Here is a 22,206-nt window from a genome sequence, read left to right as displayed (position 1 = left end):
AAAACGGAGAAACTTCATTGGGGGGGGGGAGGAAGGGGGCACGAATACAAAAAAAAAAAAAAAAAAAAAATTAAGCGACAGGGAGGGGTAGGTCTGGGAAGCCCCAAGCCGGCTCTGTTTTTCTTTTTCCCCTTCCTTTCCCTCCGCACGATGCCCTGCGGGCCGGCGCCGGGGGAGGCGGAGAGCGAGCGCGGGGCCGCGCCGCGCCGCGCCGGGGGGGCGGCGGGCAGGATTAGGTTTCAGGGCCGCCGGGGCGGGCCTGCGTGCGCTGCCCCCGCGGCTCGGCGCCGCTGCGCGGGGGCGGGCGGGGCGCAGGCGGCGAGCGGGGCCCGCGGAGCCGGCGCGGTAAGCGGGGCGCGGGGGGCGGCGGCGGGGTCCAGCGCCCTTCGCCGGCCTCACGGGGCGGGGTGCCGGCCGCCGGCCGCCCTCCGCCGGCGCTAAAGTTTTGTGTTTATTTTATTCGAATTTAATTTATTTTCTTTATTTTGCAAAGTTTTTTTTTCCCTTTCTTTCTTTTTGCTGTCCCCCGCCGCCGGGTTTTGCCGGGGGGCGGTGGTGGCGGTCGGGAGGAGGAGGGAGGCCGCGGAGGGAAGGGGGCCGCGGGCGGCGGCGGAGCCTGTTGCTGCTGCCCGGGTGGAGCCCGCAGCCCCGCGGGCAGCGCCCCGGGGTCCCCGCGGCACCGCTCCGCGCCGCTCCTCTCCGCGCCGCGCCGCGGCTCCTGCCCGGCCCCGGCGATGCGCCCCGGCCGTCGGTCCGCGGGGCCGGCCCGGAGTCATCCCCATGTAAACAAAAGCCGGGTCTCCTGTTGCTGCAAGGCTGGCTTTCATTTTTCTTTCCCTCCCCCCTCCTCCTCTTTTCTTCCCCCCTCCCTTTTTTTTTTTTTTTTTTTTTTTTTTTTCAGTGAGGAATTTTTCACCCTTTGCAGAAAGTCTCCTCTCTCACCCTTGCTGCTCACCTGCTGCACACTGAGCACACGAGACCTATTTTTGAAGGTGTGTTTTGCAAGTGATGCCGTGGTGGTTACAGCTCCCTCCTTGAGCAGGGCTGGGCAGGCCTCTGAAATCCCGTATCCCGCTTTTGTGTGTGTGTGTGTGTGTGTGAGTGTGTGCGTGAGTGTGTGTGTGTGTGTGGTGTGGGGAGCTGCTGCGGCGGGAGGGGGGGATGAGGCGTGCTGCAGACATGTTGCATGCGCAGTGGCCCACGTCGGGCCCGAGTGGGATGTGGATTATGGGAACCAGCCTCCTCCTGCACCGCTTGTGCCAGGGAATTTGCGCAGCGCTGTCAGCCAGCGGCTGCCGGAGCCCTGGGCGACGGCGCTGAGGCTGGCTCTTCGGGCGGGAGCCCCTGCTTTGCTGTGGGGTTTAGCTAGAGTCCGTGGTCCTGGGAGCACCCTGGTTCTCATCCAGGACTTCTGCACCAAAACTCTTTTAAAGTGAAAAACAGCAAAACCCCGAAGGCCCAGCCAAAGCCGCTAGTTCAATGCATCAGGTCTGTGTGAAAGACTCCATAAAAACTGGCTGGCTCCTTGACATCGTTGTAACTGCTGATAAGAGGTCACGAGTGTTTTTAGTCTTATTCCTCTATCTTATTTTATTTATGTTAGGGATTTCTTGCAGTTATGGTCCCGATTATAGCTTTCTAAAGTCCCAGTGAATGTTTATTTAAACATATTAATCTACAATGTGCGGTGGATTTAGGCAAAATGTAAGCCTAAATTTTGCCTTTTGATAGATCTCGCCAATGGAAACTGCACAGGTTGTATTAAGAAAAGGATATTATTTGGGGGATAGTTTCTTTTGCTGTGTGGTTTTCATTTTTCCTTCCAGGATATTCATAAATTATGGGAAAGAATAGTCGTCTGTCACAAAGCTGACAATTTAATTCCCTGTACTGCATTTTACAGATTTAGTGAACCATGTTTTATCCTTTTTCTCTCCTCTCCCATTTATTTTCTTCAGTTGTAAAAATAGCACCTTTTGCATTTGTATTTTTGGTCTTCAACACTTGTAGGAAGTTTTGCTAGTACAACCTGTTGAATGGAAATTGTCTTTACTACTTACGATGCCAGAAAGTACAACAAGAGATTTTGACCCAGTGAGAGCCATGGCCTACATTCAGAAGGTCTGAATTCTGCTGTCCTTGAAGTTTATTTTGAAATGCCAGCTGGTATCAGTATCAGCAATGCATTTTCCTACAGAACAACTGCTTGGGAGGATAGAATCTAAACTAGGAAGGAGGAAAGTGGTAAATGCTCTTGGAAAATGCTACTTGAAGCTCCCAGGCAAATAGAAAGATGTGTAATGTTAGAAAAAAAGAGTGCAGAAGTGAAATATCTGAGGATGTATTTAAGTAGCTATTGACTAGCAGCAAGGGTTTTTTTACAGCATCACCTTAGCTTTTCTGTTTTTTCCCAAACTTTTGTCCCTTTTTAGCATATATCTTTTTGTACTTCCAGCCTATTAACAGAAACATGCATGTAACAGTTGCTTGTTATCACTGGTGTTTCCAGTGGTTTCTTTTGTGCTTTCAAGTTTTTCTTCAGGAATTGGATACATTCTTCCATCTCTGAGAATGAAAGTACACTAGGAAAGCTAGATCAGTATCAGCACTAGGGAAGAAAGAGCTGCACTACTTACATTCTAATTTTCTATCTGTCTGTGTCATGAGCTCTGTGGGAATTAATGCCATACAACTTCTTAGTCACTCAGCTCACTGTAAATGATGTTTCTCTGTTTTTTTATTCTTTTTATTATTTTTTGATCATTATTTAGTCATTGTAATGAAAACCATTATGAAGATCTTTAGATTATCTGATCTGTGTTTCATATATAGAAATTTAAATTTCTATGGATAGAATTTAGTAAATTTTCTGTCTAAATGGCTTTGTATTGAAACACCCCATGAAGGCAGTTTAAAGCTAGTGGAATACCATGCTGGTGGTGTGCAGCCCTACCGTTGGAAAGGATAGTTTAATTTCACCATTGGCCTTCCCAGCAAGTCAGAATCTGAATATGTCATTTTGTTTTCAGTGCCCTCTGTTCCCTGAAGGAAAGCTTTGGGGTACTGCTCACTCCTGTGTCTGGAATAACTGGCTCAGGCCGTATTGGGGCATTTCTCTTACAGGCTTTTCAAACTTGATCCTAGCATCTGAGCGGCCTTCTGCAGTATTCTTGTTACATGTTGCAACAGTGATCTGCACTGCTCTTCCTGTATTTTCACAGCACACAATATTTATTTTATAGTGCTGTGAGATAATAAGGAAAAAAGTTTTATTTGTTCATTTATGTATGCGATTTTCATCTCTATGGAGTATCCAGTGTGTGTTAAGAGATGCGACTGTAGGAACTAAGTTTAATTAAGTTCAACTGAATTTAATAAATGCAGACATTAATTCCTTATGCTAAAAGAAAATAGAAAATATTAACCTTATATATAATTGTTCTTGAGATGTAAACATACTTGGATTTTACATACTTATTTGATGTATATATATAATGAGACATGTTTGCTACATATGCTGAAAATTTGCTTTTTGGTTTTTGAAGATAATTCTGTGTTTTAAATGTTTGAAGAAAGTGATTCCAGTTAATGCAAATTTAAAATATTTAATGAAAGACCCATTTTTCTGAACAGATTATCTATTTGTTCCGTTCTATTTGTTCCTTACTTTTCCTTCTCCCCCAAAAAAGAAAGGTTCTCCTAATATGTTATTGCCTTCATAGGCAACACTACTGCTTAGTTCTGAATAACCTGCATTACACATATTTGTCAATGGGTGAAATCAATAAGTATATTTTAGGCCCAATTCTAAATTCCGCTTGTAGCTTGTTCATCAACTAACAGGAGTATTGCAGTCATGCAGAGTACCTTGCTGAATCACAGGACATTATTAATTAAAACAAAGTGGATAGATAGCTTTATCCAAAAGCATTATAAATTTCTCTTGAAACATTATTGTGACTTGTACAGAAACTTAAAATAGTTGAACATTCAAAATCCCTTGTTCATAGTTGCTTCAAAATATATAATACTATTTAGCTCTATCACAGTACATTTTGTGTGACATATGAAGTTACTGCTCTTACCTTTTAAAATCTTTTTGGTGCATTCAGTGTGCTAAATTCGAAGAGGCTAGTGGCACCACTTTTCAAAAAAAAAATACTTGCAGTTTTAATGTAAGATATACGTTAGTTTGTGAACTGCCTTTTTGTTTTTGCTTTGAATGTTTCAGAACAATTTTTCCAAAGTGCAGCTTTTAAAGGTAAATCTGAGGCTTCTTGTGTTTTTGTCTGTTACATTCTAGCTAGTCATTGGAAATCTGCTTTGTGCATTGTGGAGTAATGCATATCACTTTTTCTTGTATTAAATCCTTAATACAAATTACTTTTACTTGTATTGAATCAGTTCTGTCTTCTATCATCTGGAGCTGTGCAGTCCAAGCTCTCTTGGCTGATAAAGCAAGCAGTTGGTGTTAATTTTGTACATTGCTGTCCTGTCAGTGAAGCAGTAGGATAGCATTTTTTTTTCCAGTGTCTGTCTTTATGTTTATTGTTTCTGTTTCTCCTTTCCCTGCCTGTCACTGCCCTCCATAATTTATTTATTTCCACCCCCTTTTCCTGCATGCTAAAATATGCGTATCACTTTCATTATGAGTAGTAAAGGCCATACAGCCAGGCTATACTTGTCAGATCTCTGCAAAATTGCTTGTAAGCCTAGGAAGAAGGTATGTAATAACAGAATTCCCTCCATGGGAGTAGAAGGATAACTAGGAAGAAAAGAGATTTTTTTTTCCCAATATCCCTTGTATGTTTTTAGATGTTTTTATATGGATGGAAAACACACTTTTTCCAGGAGTCCAGAGACCACTTTAATTTTCTTCTCATGAAAGGCAGCCAGTGTGAGGAAGGTAACTGAGTGAAACTGAAGATCTCCTGCTGTAAATTGCAGGCAAAAGAGAAGCTTTAGCAGTAATTAGTATCTTCCCCTTCCTGTATGGTTTGGTTTTCCTTCCACTGCTAAGTGGTGCTAACACAACGTGCCTGCTTGCGTGGTAGTCGCGAAGTAGCAGAGGGGAAGGACATGGGATTTAAACCAAGCACAAAACGGTATCTCCAGCTCAGCAAAATTCAGGCCCAGGTGTTGAAATGTAGATTAAACATTTGAAATACTCGTTTTAGGAGCTATAAGCTGTATGTTGTGATTACTGTGCTGTTTAATTGAACTGGAGTTGGTTTTAATCTCCCACGCCTCCTGGCCAAAATTTGGGCCTCGGTATCGTTCTTTCTGTTGTATCTTGAGCACACGTCCAGTAATGGAAGAGCTATACAGCAAAGCCTGTTACTAGTTTCTATCTTTGGCATTGCATGTTTGCTAATCCACTGCTATGAGCATTAGTTTCTAAGGTATTATCTGAAATGGATTTGTGAAACGGTAGATGGAGTATCAGTCAGTGAAACAGAATAATTTTCCTTATAGAAGATGCATGATCAAGCATGGAAGAATAGTTTGTGAACCTTCTGGCTGTACAGCCAGAAGACTTGGATAGTTGCAATGAAAAAAGGGAAGAAAAGTCAACATAAATTTCATGGCTGTGTTTTGTAAATTCTTACACTCATGGACTTTAGTGTTTTAGGACTGGGTGCTAAGAAACCACAACTGCAGACTGTCAACTGTTTTCTGCCTCAGAAGAAGGGCACCTTAAAAATGAGGATGCAAATATATTTTCGTGAGTCAGCATGGGAAGAGTAAAATTTCAGAAGTGAAGTGCATCAGTGATTATTTAAAAGGGATCATCTTTAACTTTTCACAGAATCACAGAATGGTTGAGGTTGGAAAGGACCTCTGGGGATCATCTAGTCTGACTCTACCTCTACTCAACCAGGGTCACCTAAAGTACGTTGCCTTTCCAGATCAGTTTTGAATATATCTAAGAAGGACATATTTTATATATCTAAGAATGTATTTTGAATATATCTAAGAATATTTCTAAGATATCTACTCTACAACCTCTCTGGGCATCCCATCCATGTTGCTTAGGCACACTCGCAGTAAAAAGTTTATCCTTAAATTGAATCAAAACTTCCTGTGTTTCATTTTGTGCCTGTTGTCTCTCATCCTGTTGCTGGGCACCATTGAGAAGAATCTGGCCCCATCCTCTGTACCATCTCTTTAGATACTTATATGCATTGATAAACTCCCCTTTCAGTTTTTTCTTTCTGCAGGCTGAACAACCCCAGTGCTCTCAGCCTTTTTTCACATGAGAGATGCTCCAGTTGCTTCATTATCTTAGTGGCCCTTCACTTAGTTTGCTCCAGTATGTCCATGGCCTCTTGTACTGTGGAGCCCAGTGCTGACACCCGTAAAGATGTGGGCTTACCAGGGCTGAGCAGAAATCACCTCCTTCTACCTGCTGGCAACGCTCTGTCTAGTGCCATCCAGGAGGCTGGTGACCTCCTTGGTTGCAAGGCTCATGGCTACCTTGAAGGTAACCCCAGGATCCCTAGATCTGTCTCTGAAAACTACTTTCGAGCTGATCAGCCCCCTTTTGTGCATGCTTTAGGAGATTACATGACTCTTACAGTGTTTCTTGGCTAACATTATCTGTGTTATACACTTTCCTATTATGAAACAGAAAGAAAGAAAGGAAATGTGTTTTCATTTCCAATGCCTCATCTTTCAGACACCCATGACTTTAAAAATCTGAGTTTAACTTTGTGTTTAGCTAGCAATATTTTTTCATGTTGCCAATAAAAAGGTCTAATTCAGTTCATGCTCTTATTACTGTGAAAAGATTAATGAACTTTAGTACCGAAACACAAAAATAGTTAAATCTACTTTAAGCTAAGCTTGTAAGCTCTTTGAGGCATGAACAGTGTTTGTATCATGTATAGAAGGGCTGGTTTTGGCATAAGCCTACTGCAAGACAGTTGGCAAGAGCACAGAAAGTGACAGAATCAGAAATAAATTTATCTTTTGTACATCTAAAAGCATGTGATGGTATTATAAAAATGTTCACTATAGCAAATTTCATTCTTTCCACAAATAATTGTGTATGCCTCCATATTTCTCCTCAGGCAAGTTTTGCTCCACTGCATAATTATTAAAGTATTTGGAAAAAAGCTTTCTAAAGACCAGGAATTATATTTGCAATGAGTGGTGGTGACTATGTGTATGCCTACGTGGTGCATTTTGGACAGACATATGCTTGCTTCTCCACTACCTTCGCTATGTTAAAATGATATTAGGCTGGTGCTGACAGGTTCTGCTTGTTGGCATGGATGTGACACAGCAGGGGCAGAGTCATGTGGCTCTCTGCCATTTCGGAGTGCAGGCAGGCACGAACGTGGGTCAGCACAGAATACAACATATAGAAATACCTTGTGTGGCTGAATACACTGCTAATGCCTCTGGCCTGATTCTGTGTCAGAAGTAGTGTCTTGAGTGAAAACATGCTGATGGCAATTTCATTCTGCATCCAATTTTTTGCCACAGACCACAGAAGCATTAAGCAGATCAGCTGACAAGGGAATCTCTGCTAATACAAACACAAAATAAGGAGATTTAAAGAGAATTAAAATAAACTGAGAGATAAAAATTGATTTGCTGACATTAAGATAGTTCTGAACAATATTCCTACCTGTAAAGCAAGGGGCAGAGGGGCAGAGAATTATAATGTAAGATTCTTATGTTATCTCAAGAGCCAAGCTTGTCTTTTCATTGCAAATTAGATAGAATCGTCTTCATCCATATAGTGTATTTAATGACTTCTGTCGGTAAGTGTCTGTTTTGAGAAAACTTCCATTATTAATCATCAGAGATCTTGTCTCTAGGCCTGCATGAGCATGGTGGTGACCTTGTCCATTCTCTCACTTGTGAAACATGCTTTTCACAGTACACCAAGAGTAAGATTTTAGGCAAGTCTGGTCAAAATTTAAAGCAAGATCTAGCTAGTTAGGATAAAGAGATATAGACTGTCTTTATAGGTGTCCTCTTTTTTGAGGCAGTCAGAAGCCAAAGCAGAACAGTAGCCATGTATTTTTATTTTTCCTGCTCAATTCTTCTGAAGGTAGAGCTGAAGATCTGATGCCCATTTCCACAGTCACTTCTGTCAGTTGTTTGTCACTGTGCCTGTGCAACCTCATCGGTTGTGCTGCTACACGCGTGCGTGTGCAGGAGCATGATAAATAGGATCCTCAGACTGAGGCAACTTAAAATCCATGGGTATTTTTTTGTTTATTTCTTTTTTCTTTTTTTCTCCCCCCCCCCCCCCCTTTTTTTTTGACTCAGTTCTCTGGTTGCATTCACTATGCAGCCCCATAATAGAGAAAAAGCTGTAATGGTGAAACAGGAAAGAGCACTGCCACTGAGAAAAACAACGTGGCATAAATGCTGCTATTAATACATAGGGGTTCTGAATAAAGGATATGATTGTGGTTTGTTGATATGGAAGTAACCTTCCTTGGTAATCTTAAAAATTCAACCTTTTTCATATGGAATAGATATTTTTGTCTTGTTTTTATAGGTTGATAAAGTAAAAACATAAGGTCATCTTTGGTTTAATTTTCAGATGTGATAATCGAATTCTGGCATTTACCTTGCCAAATGAGAGAACGAATTCATAAAAGCTTGTTTCGTTTATTACTATATTTACATGTATTTATTACTGACATGTATGACTGTGTAGTTTAGATCATAGAATAAGGTTACTCTAAGAAACTGAATTTCTTGCCTAGCCCAAGGTGGTAGATTGTGATAAAAGGATCCTCAGTGATTCAGTATCAATGTATCTACCTATTCAGATGCAGTAAAATAAACTGATATGAAGCTTCAGGCTTGTTGAAACTGGAGATATTTTGGCAATAAAACTTAAAACAATTTTATATTCACTTGAGTTTTCTACACAAACTACAGCTAATACAGATTTTTCGAAATATTCAGCCTGGCGTGTGATCCTTCCAAGCAAATCTGTGTTGTCAGCTTTTTCCTCAGGTTTATTGTGGGGATTGATGCATGCTAATGTGTTCGGGTTGTATGCCTAATTGTCCTTTTGAGTTTTACTTGGGCTCTCTTATACCGTTGTCTGTCAACACTATCTTTTAGCTATTCATTTTCTGAGTTTCATTAAAATTTGCTTTTCCTGAGTGAGAGAACATAACTCTCGTAGTATATCATATATAGTAGATCATAGTACAGTAATAAGCTTACCAGATTTAAATTGGGTTTGTCTATTTAACTTCTTTGCTATTATCAAGAATACAAAGGTACTAATGTGAAAGATATGAAGATAAAATGCATAGTTCAAATTGTAAACCTATGATGATATTTGGACTCCTTCCTTGTTTTTTTGCGCTGTTATCCGTCTGCATCAAATGTGTTCAAACACTCCAGACTTCTTAGCAACTTCAGATAGGCATTGAAAGTAAGGATAAAAAATAAACAAACAAACGCCACACAATAAAATTTGTATTTTTTCCTTCCAGTGTGGAATTTCTAGCTGTCTAGATCTGGGTTGGCAAAAATTAGCTGTGGATCAGAACTGACTCTTAAAATCAGTGTGTTGATAGTGGAGGCTGTAGTGCCTGAGTGGCATTAGGGCTTCGTGACTTGTTATTTTTAAAAGGTGATTTGAAAAATGTGCTATGGCTCATTCTGAGGCTCTTATGTTTGCACTTAAAAATGCAGCTGAAATTGTCAACATAGGTCTTGAAAATGGTTCCCATAGGGAATGTTGTTATGAATCACTGAAAAGTAAAGGAATGAAACTGTAACGTATCAGTGACAGCTATGAGTCATAGCTTCTGATGGAAGTAATGTAGGACAGTTTGTGCAACTGTATGCAGACAGCAGCTCTGATATGGAAATGTGAAAATACTACAAAATATATTCCTAAAAACAATTTGCAGGCAGGGTTTAAGCTCCAAAGGGAATCAGAATAGGGTCAGTTCCGAGGTTATTTTAGTTATCCAAGGAGACTGGATTTTGGTTCCTGGGTTGTTATATTTCTCTGGTTTTGAGAGTTCTTTTATTTTTTTTTCTCCTTCAAAGCTTAGTACTTGGGATTCTGTAAATGTGACCCTTTTCCCTATCTGTTCTTTTTCAGGGAAATCCTGTACTAGCTGCCTGTTATCATTTTGAAATAGAAGCTGAGAAGCTGAAAACATGTTGGAAACAATTGGTAATATTTATCAGCCTATTTCTGTGACTAAATTAAGCGTGCCTGATAGATTTAGGACATTACTATACATAGCTGAAATACATTTTGTCAAAAATAGCTACTGCATTTAGAAATATATTGTATATTTTATTTTTGCATTTTGTATTGAAAAACACAAAGATGTATCATCATTTGTTTAGTGTATTTAATTTAGCCTGTTGTCTTAATTTCATTAATTTAATTTTTAATAGTATTAAAACAGTTTGTATGAAAAAGACTTCCCCTCCCCGCTTTTGGGTCTCTCTGTTGCTTCTTATTTACAGTTGCCTGTAGCCACGATTTCTGCAACTGAATTTTAATGAAGATTCTTATGCATTTGCAACCCAATTCTTAACGAACAAGAGTGCAATTTCCTTTGACTTCAGTTTTGTGCTTTGCCTGTGACTTCCTGATTAATTAAGACATGTTTGGGCTGGGATTTTTTTTCAGACCTGAACCATTCAAGTTCCCTCAACAAAAGAGGGTGATACCTTAAACTCTGTTTACCTGCTTGTACGTGAATCTTTCTAAACTGCTGCTGACTGGGTATGAATGTCACTACAGATACGCATCGGGCCCTCCAGGCCGTGGAGCGCTTGCAGGCCAGGCTTCGGGATCGAGGTGATACTGCAAATGAGGAAAAGCTGAGCTTACTAAAATCAGTGCTGCAGAGTCCCCTCTTCAGCCAGATTCTCAACCTTCAGACCTCTGTTCAGCAGCTGAGAGATCAGGTAGGAAAATCCCCCTCCCCAGCTCAAGAGGAAAATTGATTACAAGTTGCAAAATGTATGTGTCTCTTTGCATGCTGAATAGTGAAATGGGGTAGCTTGAATTAAGAGCTGATCGAAGGCTTCAGAGAACCGCAGGAGAGATAGGCACTGACTTCACTGGGCTTTGCTGAAGCCCGCAGTGTGTGTGTTTTTATGTTTTTGTGTACTTGCTGTTACTTATTGATGTGTGAGGTGTAGAAATGCTGATGTTGGGTGGAGTGTTAACATATGACTATCTCTGCCCTTCAAAAGGAAGCAGCAGACATATTTTGGATGTGGTCTTAAGACTCTTAGGAACCTTTTCCTGCTCTTCTGCATCTTACCCTGCTAAAAATGAGAATATGCAAGGAAAATTGTTTCCATAATACAGACTTTGTAAGGAAATGAGTATTGATCCTTCTTATTATTTAGAAGTAAGTGATTAAAGACAACCAAAGCTCCTACTGGGAACACTATCCCTTCCCTTGCTTGAGATAGTGTTACTTTTCTGCATGTCCTCAGTGAGGGTAAGGAAAAGGACATCTGTATTTTAAAGATTCAGTTAGTAGTATTATTTCCTTGTCATCAAGAGTAAAAACTTGAATATAAAAAGTAGTTCAGCAATTTGGTTAGGACTAGACTGTGCATCTAGCACTGCAAATAATAGTTGCTGCTGTTAACTGCTGTAAGATGGGTAGCTCTGAGTCTGGTATGCAGAAATGATGAAGTGGGAGGAGACAGCCCCTGCAGTTTGCCCTTGCTGGCTGCTTGGAGTTGCATCTGGTCGTTGACAAGATCGCCACTGGTGAAAAGTCCTAGTGTTCTGGAGCCTGTCACAGCAGAAAACCACGGCCTGGCTCTTTGTTGTTTATTGTTGATCATCTTGGTGCTATTTTTCATACAGCCAAGAAACACGCTGGAGTGGTATTTACAGCACCATATATTACCCTCTTTTTCCAGTTTTGATTTTTTGGTATGTAGAAACTAGGTTACTTGAAATGATTGGAGTGATTAAAAAAATTCTAAGAAAAAAGTTCATTCTACTATATGAAAAGGAAAATCTAAAACTGACCTCCAAAATTTACAGTAAATTCTGTGGTTTATGGCTCTGGAAACACATCCTCAGAAGTGAAGGTGTGCCCGAAGCTTTACTAGGAATTTGCTGAAAAAGCAAATTAAATTCTCAATGCTAGACATTAACTGTGAGGTTAAAGGATACTTCTCTGCTTAAAAACACTCACCAAAACTAATTAAATGAAGCAACTAAACTGATAGCGGAGATAGGTAATTTCAGATACATATTTTTTAAAAAGCAAATCAGACACTCAGCTGCCCTGTACCTACAGGTTTATCTGTGCAGTAATTTTAGGGGTCTGTGCTTTTGGACGGTACCTACCCAGTCTTGCTGCCATAGGAACTATTTGTGTTCTAATGTGTGTTAATAGGAACACTTTCGCATGCAAATGTATGTTTCTACGTGTTCTTAGATTTGGGTCAGCTCTTTAGCAATGAGGCCAGTGTCTCTGTAAAACCATTTTTTCCCTGGATTTTAGATTACAACATTATCTGTTTCTTCTTTGCTTTATTTAAATGTTTATAAAGAACACTATTGAAACAGGACAAATAAGAAAATAGACAGAAAATAAGAAAATACGTTAAAGAAATTAATTTTCTTGGTATTTTTCAGTTTTGTTCAAGACCACTCTTCACTTTTCTATTTTTGGTTGGTTTGTTGATGTTGTGGTTTTGAAACTCTTAACTTACTGGTTGGTGAGATTGCAAGGCACATGAATGGTGGCGCAGCTTTTTCACTAAGCTCTGGCAGAGAGAGGAAGGAGGCAAGATGTTTCCCAAGCACTTGGAGTTGTCTGTTTGGGCCATGATATCAAACGGAGCTGAGCTGTGCAGTGACGAGGTGTTGTGGGGTGATACTCAGTAAAGACTTAAGGTAGCTAAACTTATTTTGACTTCTCACAGTGACCTGGACTGAAAGTTGTACTGAAGTCTCTTTCTTTTCGGAGTTAAGCATAGGTGACAGTTTAACAATTTGTTCATTATTTTTTTGATTGTTTGTGAGTTTTTAAAGAGTTCTAAGGCTCTTGCAAACTCAGGAGAGGGCCATCTTTTAGGAAAGAGTGGGCTGGAAGAGAGCATGGAAGCAGAGGAGTGGCAGTTGCAATTTATTTCTAAATCAAACTGATTTATTGCAGGCATCAAAACGCAAGTAGGTCACTAAATGAGACCTGCTTGTGGGTGTATAGTGGCCTCATCAATGATTCTGAGAGTGGGAGATAATACCATTTGGAGCAGCCATACGCAGAAAGCATAGAAATGATAACACGAACCGCATCTTTTGTTTGTGTAATGAGTCTGGAAAGTAGTTTGAGAAATCGAATAATTGCTGTGTTTTCCTAGACAAAAGACAAGCTGGAAATGTCTAGTTTTCACACACAAATACTATTAGCATTCTTGTGACAATCACTACCTTCTTTTAGGGTGTAAAATAGAATGCTTGTTTTTTCTTTCCTATGGATATGTATTCTTTTAAGCACCAAATGAAGATGCGAGACAGCTTGTGTTTCTCCATATGTGGTGGTGTTTTGGAATACGTTACCCAGTTTCCTTAAAGCTTCTCTGTGTTAATTGGAAATTGATCCCTTTCACTGTTGGTGTGTGCTACCAGGAATCTCTTGAGTTATGCACAGTGGTGTGGACTTACCGGCATGTTGCTTCATCTGAATGTTGATGAGGCATGCTGACTTTGAATCTGATACTTTGATGCCTATTTATACGTGCTTTAAAGACTTTTTCTTAAATAGGCAAACAAAACATGTTTTCATTGCAAAGTGAAGAATTTGAGTAGGAAAACTGTAGAATATGATTGTATTTATTAAATGGGTGTTTTTTTGAGAATGACTGTTATGACTTCACCAGTCACTTGAACTGGGGAGCACCAAAATAACCAGATATTTTTTTCTCCCACTTAATATCTTCATTCTTCAGTAAGTGTTTGTTTTCTGATGCTGAAAAGCAAGCTCAGTGTTTGAAGATACAGGAGTGAAACAAAGTAAAATTAGAGATTGTGTGTGCCTAATTAATGTTTTCTTTTCCTGACAAAATAATAATATTCAGGCAGCAGTGGCAGTCCTTCCCTGTCTCTTGTTTCCTTTCCTTTTTGTCTCTCACTTGTCCAGCTCCTCCTCCCTCCTCCACTCAGCTCAGCTCTACCAAAACAAAAAAAATCCTTTCCTTGGCTAGGCTACATTCCTCAGATTTTTTTTCCTTGCGAGTTTGACCCTAGTTATTTCCACACAATGCAAGAATGGAAAAGCACTTTCTCTGCAGTGCAGCCACATACTGGATTACACGTGACAGCTGGGTGCTCAGCACTGCACAGCGAATTTAGGAAAGATGTGAAATGGAGAAACTATACCTTTTGAATTGTTTGTGAATAGTCCTTTAACTCAGTGATTTGCACAATGAATGAGAACGTTTGGTTATTATTTTGAATGCTTGTCTCCACAAAAACATTGTGCTGCCATTTGAAACAAAATATTTCACATACTCAATTAGGGGGGGAAAAAAAAAGAAAGAAAAAAAGAAAAATCCGCTGCGCAGGGCTGGGGATGGAGCCCGTTCCCGGAGCAGTGACGGCGCAGCGGCCGGAGCTGCTTCGGAAGGGTGTCTCCTCAATAGCTGGAACTGCTTTTTCTCCTCAAAAGAGGAGTTTGGGGGGAGGGGCGGATAGACTTCTGCGAAGGGACTTTCGGCGGGTTCCTCGCTCCCCGTCCCCTCCTGCAGGATTTCCGCCGCAGCCGAGCTGTGCTTCGTTACTTTTCGTTACTGCTGTCACTCGTGTTGACCTTTTTGTTGCTCAGCACGCCCAAATACCAGATGAGATATTTCCTCGTGTTGCATGTGATCTTAGAAGGTGGTGGGCTCAAAGCCTGAGATGCAGAAGCGCTGAGAGTTTTCCTTTGAATGCTGAAATCTAGAAGTGCTGATTCTGTTCCTTTAAGTGCTGGTATACCGCAGACGTGACTGGAATAGTGTCTTTTTTATTAAAAACATCTTAAGCAACTACATGTAAGCAGTATTTGATTGCATTTAGCATCTAACTATGTGTGTCTGTAGCATAAGTTTTATCACGCTCTGTGGTATCAGTGAATTTTCTTTTTGTCTAATGCCAAATTATGTCAATATTGCAGATGTTACATACCGTAAAGAGAAAGCCAATCAAGGCAAATTAGCATAAGCCAAATTATAGAACAAAGCAATATTCTTTCATGCAGTACTTACATAATCACAGTGCTATGAAACACTTTCATGATGGAATTAAAGTGATTTTATTACTGCCAAGTAGTACAATTTATATTTTATGATTTTTTTTTTTTTTTTTTTTTTTTTGCAACCACAAGAGCATCATTTTTCCAAGATTTCCACTTGTGGTGTATTTTTCCCTCTGGAATGACCTATACTTGTGTGGTTAGCAATAATACACACCAGTTTTTCTCCACTTTTCCTCTTAAGAGCCTGTATTTGGGGAGTGGGAGGGGCGGTGAACAAAAAGAAAGAGATCATGACATTTCCTTTTCCAGTTCCTCTGGGAATTCTGAACTCCAGCCTTTGGATTCATTATAAATGTCATTATAAAATAGCAATTTTTTGAGATTGTGTGTTTGGGGAGAGAAGGGAAGATTGATTCTGAAATACGTGTTTTTGCCACAGATATGCAACACACTGTTTTGTTAACAGTTTGGTGTTTTTTTTTCCATATGAGTTTTGATCACAAATCAGAAGCCAGTTCATGTGAGGCAGGATTTTCCTATTAAGCATGTCCTCCATTGAACATTTAACTCTATTTCCTTAAAAACAGATGTAATCTGAATGAAATGCCACTGTCAGTTATTACAGAAGACCTAATGTTTCACAGTGCATTCTAGATATGCCATAGTCATGAGTTTTATTGCAAATTGGAGGTGAAGCTTTTAAAAGGTCTAATTAAACTGCTGTAGATTGGAGAGTGCCTCTTCCTAGTCTATGAAGAGTGCAGCATTTCTTTTCAGCAATATTTCAGCTAGCATGCAAACCTCAGAAAGAGGGATAGTTCAGTGCTGTTCTCTGCAATGCACAGAATGATTTAGAAAAAGAGTATCTTTCTTTGACTTTATAGCATTTAGGATACCAGATCCATGTACAATGGCCTTTGAGTACATATTAGAAATAATTTGAGTTTGAGCCTCAAAGGCCACTTCATCATGCCTTGGAAATGTAAAAAGATTTTTAGGCAGAAGCAAATTGTGAATCCTGCTAATTGTAGTGATGTAATAATAGTCCTAAAGATAATCAGTTGATCCATAAAAAATGTTTGCAGTAAGGAATGTGACAGTGGCATATATTAAAATATTTGAAGGTGAATGAGAGCAAAAAATGAAGCAAACTGACTGACAAAATTTCAATTATATATGGACAAATACTGAAACAGGTGAGGTGTGAAGGTGAAAGATCTATTGTGTGGATGCTTATGCAGGTAGGAAAACATGCTGTAACATGACCTTTATGATTAATATGATTACTTTAACAGAAGTGACATATTTAAAAAGTTGAAACTGATGCATTAATCATTTAGAAAAAATAGAGTTTAGAAAGTAATTTTAAAAATACACTTAACATTTAGATTTTTTTTTCATTTTTGAAATTTGAAAATAAGATTTTTAGGAAAGAAAAAATTCCTGTTTTCTGTACTGAAGTACAGAAAGCTGTGGGTTTTTTGCACCATTGAACTATTAAAAGTATTTAGTGCCACACTGTTGCAGTCTTTGAAATTATTGTGCCGTGCAAACATGAAACAGGTTGATTTGAAGTAAAATAGTTCTTGCTGGTAGTCAACAAGCAAGTGGGACAATGGACAAACTTCTGCTTCTCCTGAGGTATATTCATTTGTATAAAGAAACATCTGCATTCTGCTACTCCCAACCACTCTATTAGATGGATCAGCAGACTCCTGGTTGGAAATGGGCAGTTAACTGTGGCTGAGCAGGTTGGAGGTTTTTTCTACTTTTATTTTCTGCTGTGAGAAATAGTTGTCTTTCTAAAAGTAGGATTGTGATTTTTCAAACCATCCTGGTGATTTTAGACTTGTAGACTTATCATTTTTTTTTCATTGCAAAATAATTGATTACTTTATCTTAAAAAATCTGGATTCTATTGAAACAGCTTGTTCAGACTTTTTTACCACTATGTAAAGCTACCTTTTTTTACCACTACCTTTGGGCTGCTGTGTTTGTATGATTAAAAAATTTCTAGGCAGAGTGTGGAGAACAGTTTTATATTATTTCTATCAATTTTGTGTTGTGTGTTATGCTGATAACTTGAAACTTCACATCAGTTATTAATGTACAAAACATTCTTTTTGTAATACTGAGATACTAAATATTTTTAACAAACAGTTGGCTAACCATAATACTGTTTAATCAGTAGGATGAGTTTGTCTGTGGCTATAGATGTATATACTATTACCAATCTTTTTCAGGTAAATATAACACCTTCCATACATACCACTAGTGAGTTCCCTCAGCTTCTCCATCATGGTCTGAGTGTGGGTTCCTCACTGCATAATGAGTCGTATTTATTGGCTCAGCAGAACGGCAGCACAGCTAACGTACTGGAAGCGTCGATGAGATCTGTCACTCCTCAGATTAATGGAAAATCCTCTAGTGATGACTTTGAGCAGCTGATCAGAAATATGTCCCAGGTAACTGTGTCTTCTGGTAACCATGAAGTATATATCACCATTTATCTGGTAGATTAAAATATATGTTTACTTATTTTAAGGGAATTGAGTTATTAAGCAAACCTCAACTCTTTTGATATATGAAACAAAATTAGCCTTTTAATTTGAGGAACAATTGTGAAAGAAGAAAATGGTCTTGGAAAAATAGCCTTGATGTTGTCACTGCCTATTTATTGTCCTTTGCTGGTCATCTCAGGTTGGCACGCTCATGTGTAGGACAGCTGTCCCACATGAAGGGACTGTTTATCATAGTATGCTCTTGAATGCACAACTAATTAAAACCTTATTTTGATACTTGATTTCAAATAAGATGGAAAATTCCTTTTTGGTCTTATTGTGCATTGTTCTGTAATTTTAAAATCATTTCCTGTGGTAGGCCACAGTCATGTGGCCCTTCAGTTCTTGGGGCAGACATTGGCCCAGAGTGTATTCCAGCATGTTTCTAGTTAACCTTTAAAAGATGTTGGAAGTCTTTTACCATTCTCCTGGAAAGTCTTCTACAGAGTCCTGTATTTTTCCTCTTTCTGAAATTCATCCTGTTTTTTCTAGCTCTTCTTCAAAGCTGTGCTGTCCCCTCTAAAAATGCATAGACATATGAATCCTGCTTTAGCTACTGTTGAGCTCTAACTTACGTATGAAACTGCTTTTCCTAATCTTCTCTTCTTTATGGCTGCAATAATTTTTATTTCGCATTCTGTTGTATTTTCAGCCTCTGTATCATAGTGAGAAGTCAGAACTGAACAACTTTGTTTCAATTATTGTTTATCCTTCTCCAGGTGTAGCAGTCAAATTGAAACTAATTTACCAAGCTGTTTACCATACTCACATGCTACTTTCCAACATTTTTAATATTTGTACCCTTTTCTTTTCTTCTGCTGAACAGGGTCGTCTTGTTGAGACCATTGAGCTTATTAAACCTTTAAGTGGTGGTCTGGGCTTCAGTGTTGTGGGCCTGAAGAGTGAAAACAGGGGAGAACTAGGAATATTTGTTCAGGAAATCCAGGAGGGGAGTGTGGCACATAGGTAAGATTACAAAAGCAGTATTTCACTATACCAAGTATTACTGTGACACTGTAGTCTTGATGTTGTTTTTATGGCACAAGGACTTGTTCTCTGTTAGTCTAAGCCATACATTCTGGCAGATTTATATTATCTATTTTATATATATTTTTTATGACATTAGAACAGAGAAACAGATGATACATACTTGAATTTTGCTCGGATGTAGTTCCTCTGTGGTATGCTTATGTCATCTCCCTTTCAGCTGAGGAAACAGGGAGGTTGGAGTTGAGAGCAATATAGATTTTGACACCATTGATTATACTGAAAAATAATCTAGTGCAAAAAAATCCGATGCAATTAATCACATTGCTTGTGGGATAGAGTGCCGCTGAGCGGGTGTCGGAAAAAGCTGTCAAATGGCTTTTAAGTCAAGCTTGACCTAAAGTCCTTGGACTCTTAAAAAAGCTGATGTTACCAAAAACTCAGCAATAATAACAGCTTGCTGAAAGTACCTTTTTGACTTCAGTCCTGTTCCCACAAGTCCTGTTGGAGAGAGGGCAGAAAAAGACAAAGGTAGAAGGATTTGTGCTGTAAGAACAGCCTGTGGTAGCAAGCGAACTCGGTAGCGAGCGTTAGCAATGCTGGTCCATCGCAGAGCGATGTTTGTGTTGCTGTGCAGTGTATGACTGCATGTGGATTTGCTGACCAGGCTTCCAGTGGCTGTTAGAGGTCACATCTGGTGTCACCGGTGCGTTGTGCAGGGGCTGAGGCATCGTCTCCATGCTGTTTCTCTCCCTGCTGTGGGGAACAGTTTTCTGGTGACTTAGATCTGAATGTTGTCATTTTAAGAGTGCAGAGCATGGCCTGCAGAGTTAATTCAGTTTAAGAAAAGCAGCTTGCTGTATGTCATTATGATATACTCTAATTTGCCAAAAGTGCCCTTTCATTTCTTGTTTTTTTTATTGTCCCTTCAAATGGTCTTTGCTTTTTCTCCTCTTATTCCGCTATAGAGAGTAGACCTATCAATATCTATCTATATCTACATTGAGGCATATCTGTACCTACTCAGGTCCTGATTCCCTGGTGATAACAACGCGGGTCAGCAAGTAATATAGGCTGCGTCAAATACAAATCTAGAGCAATAATAAATCTGGAGAACTCAGAAAAATTACTCAAATTGAAAAGTAAAATATTGCAGCTTGGAGCTAGGTAGCGTTTTTCCTGAATGCTGTTGAGTATTTTGGCTTCTGTACTATAAGTGCACACAAAAGCTGGCATAATAGGCATTATTGTTTTTTTTGCTGGCCTTTGTTTCGTGAAGCATTTCTGCACAGGGATTCTGAAGATGTGACCTCCAGAGTCTTTGTTTTTTATTGTAGAAGCAGGGGAGAAGACAGAGAGTAACTTGTCTGTGTGGGCTTCATGAGCTTTCTTTGAAGTAGGTCCAGGGAAAGGCTCAGTATGTGATTTTACAGTAGTGCTTCCTTTATCAGCAAGTGAAGAATTGTTTTATAATTTATTCAACTTTTTTTTTTTTTTTTTTTTTTTTAATTTAAAAAGGATTTTTTTGGGGTGTGTGTGTGGATTTTGTGCAAAACAAAATTAGTTTCCCTAACATCTTGATGAAAATGTGTTCCACTCTACGGTTTGATGAATATTCAGAATGGATGCACTGAACAAAGTAGAGCACTTGGTCTGTTAAGCAGGAGGCTCAAAGTTGAGAATAAACATAAGTTCCCAGGCTATGGTTGGGAGGGACTGAGATCTAATATGCTTAGTCTCGGATGGGGGTACAGGGAGAAGAAAGCTAGCTAGGGGGTAGCAGCCAGGGGAGAGTGGCAGTGGGATTAGCTTCAAAGGAGGCGATCACCAGGGTGCCGCTGCAGCTCCTTGTAGTAGAACTGCAGGGAGAGATTAAAAAATGGGGAAAGTAGAGAACTGGATATTAAGAATACTGGAAAATTGTCAAAATACTATAATTTCTGAGGCAACACTTTTTTGTAGTTTCTTGTTTGCTTGTTTTGTCGTCCTCATTCCCTCTTTATATGTATGAGACAGAGATGGAAAGCTGAAGGAAGCAGATCAAATCCTTGCTATTAATGGACAAGCACTCGATCAGACAATTACACATCAACAGGCTATCAGCATCCTACAGAAGGCAAAAGATAATGTCCAGTTGGTTGTGGCCAGGGGCACTTACCCTCAGCTCATCAGTCCTGTAGTTTCCCGATCCCCATCTGCTGCTAGCACAGTTTCAGCCCATTCCAACCCGGTGAGTATACCCCACAAGTGTCTGTGTTCAGTTCTGGGCTTGTATGCGCTTATTGCGTCTAGTGTTTTTTTTTTTGAGATATTTTTTGTAACTTACATGTGCATTTCCTTCACAATTTTTGACTTTTTTTTTTTTTTTTTTTTCTTCCATGTATCTGTGTTGTACCTTTTCCCCAGCAAATAACAGAAAATACCTAGGCTTGCTAAGAAGACATTGATCTTGGCCATGTTCCTATTCCCTTACACCAAATTCTCAATATCTAGCAGTGCAAATAGAGCATGTTTACCTTCTATTATAAAACTTTATTTGGAGGTAGCATTTTTTTCCTCTTTTCCCTCCACTTGGACAAACAGATTTCCGAGGCATTACAATGTGATCTGCACTGCCAGCTGAACAGGTGCTTTTCTGTTTGTTCCTCTGTTGTCTTTTAGCAGTGGAGCTCAAACAAAGCGACAGAGAGGGCCATCAAGATGCTGTGGGTGGGGAGAACACTTCAGGACCCACAGAGAGCAGCTCTGCTGCAGTTCCTTTCCTTTGAAATGTGTGGTGTTGCTAGGTATGGCAAAGATAGTTCAAAATCAGGTATTAACTGCACATTTCTCTTGATCTCTTTCTCCTGTAATGGACCATATATTTTTGCTTGCCTGGAGATGGAGTAGCCTATCTTTTGTTCCTGTAGGAACATTTGACTGTTCAGATATCTGCGGCTTTTCTTCAAGGGATTCAGAAATCAGTGGTGTGATGTCTTGAAAAGGCGGTTATTTTATTGTTTATTTTAACCACTAGCATAAACTACTTAGTGAAATTCATAATGATTTTCTTCTCTATGCAGATTTTTACATATAAAATGACTTAAAACTTCTTACTTAATTACTTAGTAGTACATGCAAAGGCCTACTTTCTTCCAGCAGTCCTGTTATATACTTCTTTCTCAGTTTGATTACCTCCATTTTCTCTGAACAGCTTCTTTTTCTTGAAAAAAATTCTTATTAAACATACCACGGTTCCTTCTGTTTTCTCTCCCCCCCTCTCTCTTTCCTTTCTCTCTCTCTCTCTCTCTCTTTTTTTTTTTTTTTTTTTTTTTTTTAATACATGCCTTTTCCTTGTGATCTCTTAGCTTTCAAATGCTGTGGAAAGCAGCTTATCTTGAGCTGTTTTTCCTACTGGCTTTTCTTTTTAGTCATCGGTTTGTGCTAAG

At 39.4% G+C, this 22,206-nt stretch overlaps 1 protein-coding gene across 14 annotated transcripts in view; it reads left to right on the top strand.

Annotated features, from left to right (window-relative positions):
* The first annotated feature begins 279 nt into the window (after positions 1-279).
* Positions 280-22,206, top strand: part of MPDZ (multiple PDZ domain crumbs cell polarity complex component) — a 96,321-nt gene continuing 74,394 nt past the window's right edge. For 11 of the 14 annotated variants that reach the window (XM_062600408.1, XM_062600411.1, XM_062600410.1 and 8 more), the window contains exons 1-7: positions 280-345; positions 902-992; positions 10,100-10,174; positions 10,757-10,923; positions 17,474-17,695; positions 18,618-18,757; positions 20,795-21,008. In XM_062600408.1, coding sequence (XP_062456392.1) covers positions 10,159-10,174; positions 10,757-10,923; positions 17,474-17,695; positions 18,618-18,757; positions 20,795-21,008 — 759 coding nt within the window. In that variant the 5' untranslated portion in view covers positions 280-345; positions 902-992; positions 10,100-10,158. The remainder of the gene's footprint in view (positions 346-901; positions 993-10,099; positions 10,175-10,756; positions 10,924-17,473; positions 17,696-18,617; positions 18,758-20,794; positions 21,009-22,206) is intronic. The other 3 variants (XM_062600407.1, XM_062600405.1, XM_062600398.1) reach the window with 3 other exon arrangements.

The sequence above is a fragment of the Rhea pennata genome, chromosome Z (assembly GCF_028389875.1).
Source record: "Rhea pennata isolate bPtePen1 chromosome Z, bPtePen1.pri, whole genome shotgun sequence".
NCBI lineage: Eukaryota > Metazoa > Chordata > Aves > Rheiformes > Rheidae > Rhea > Rhea pennata.
Note: the sequence above shows the minus strand (reverse complement) of the source record. Positions and strands in the feature narration are given on the sequence as shown.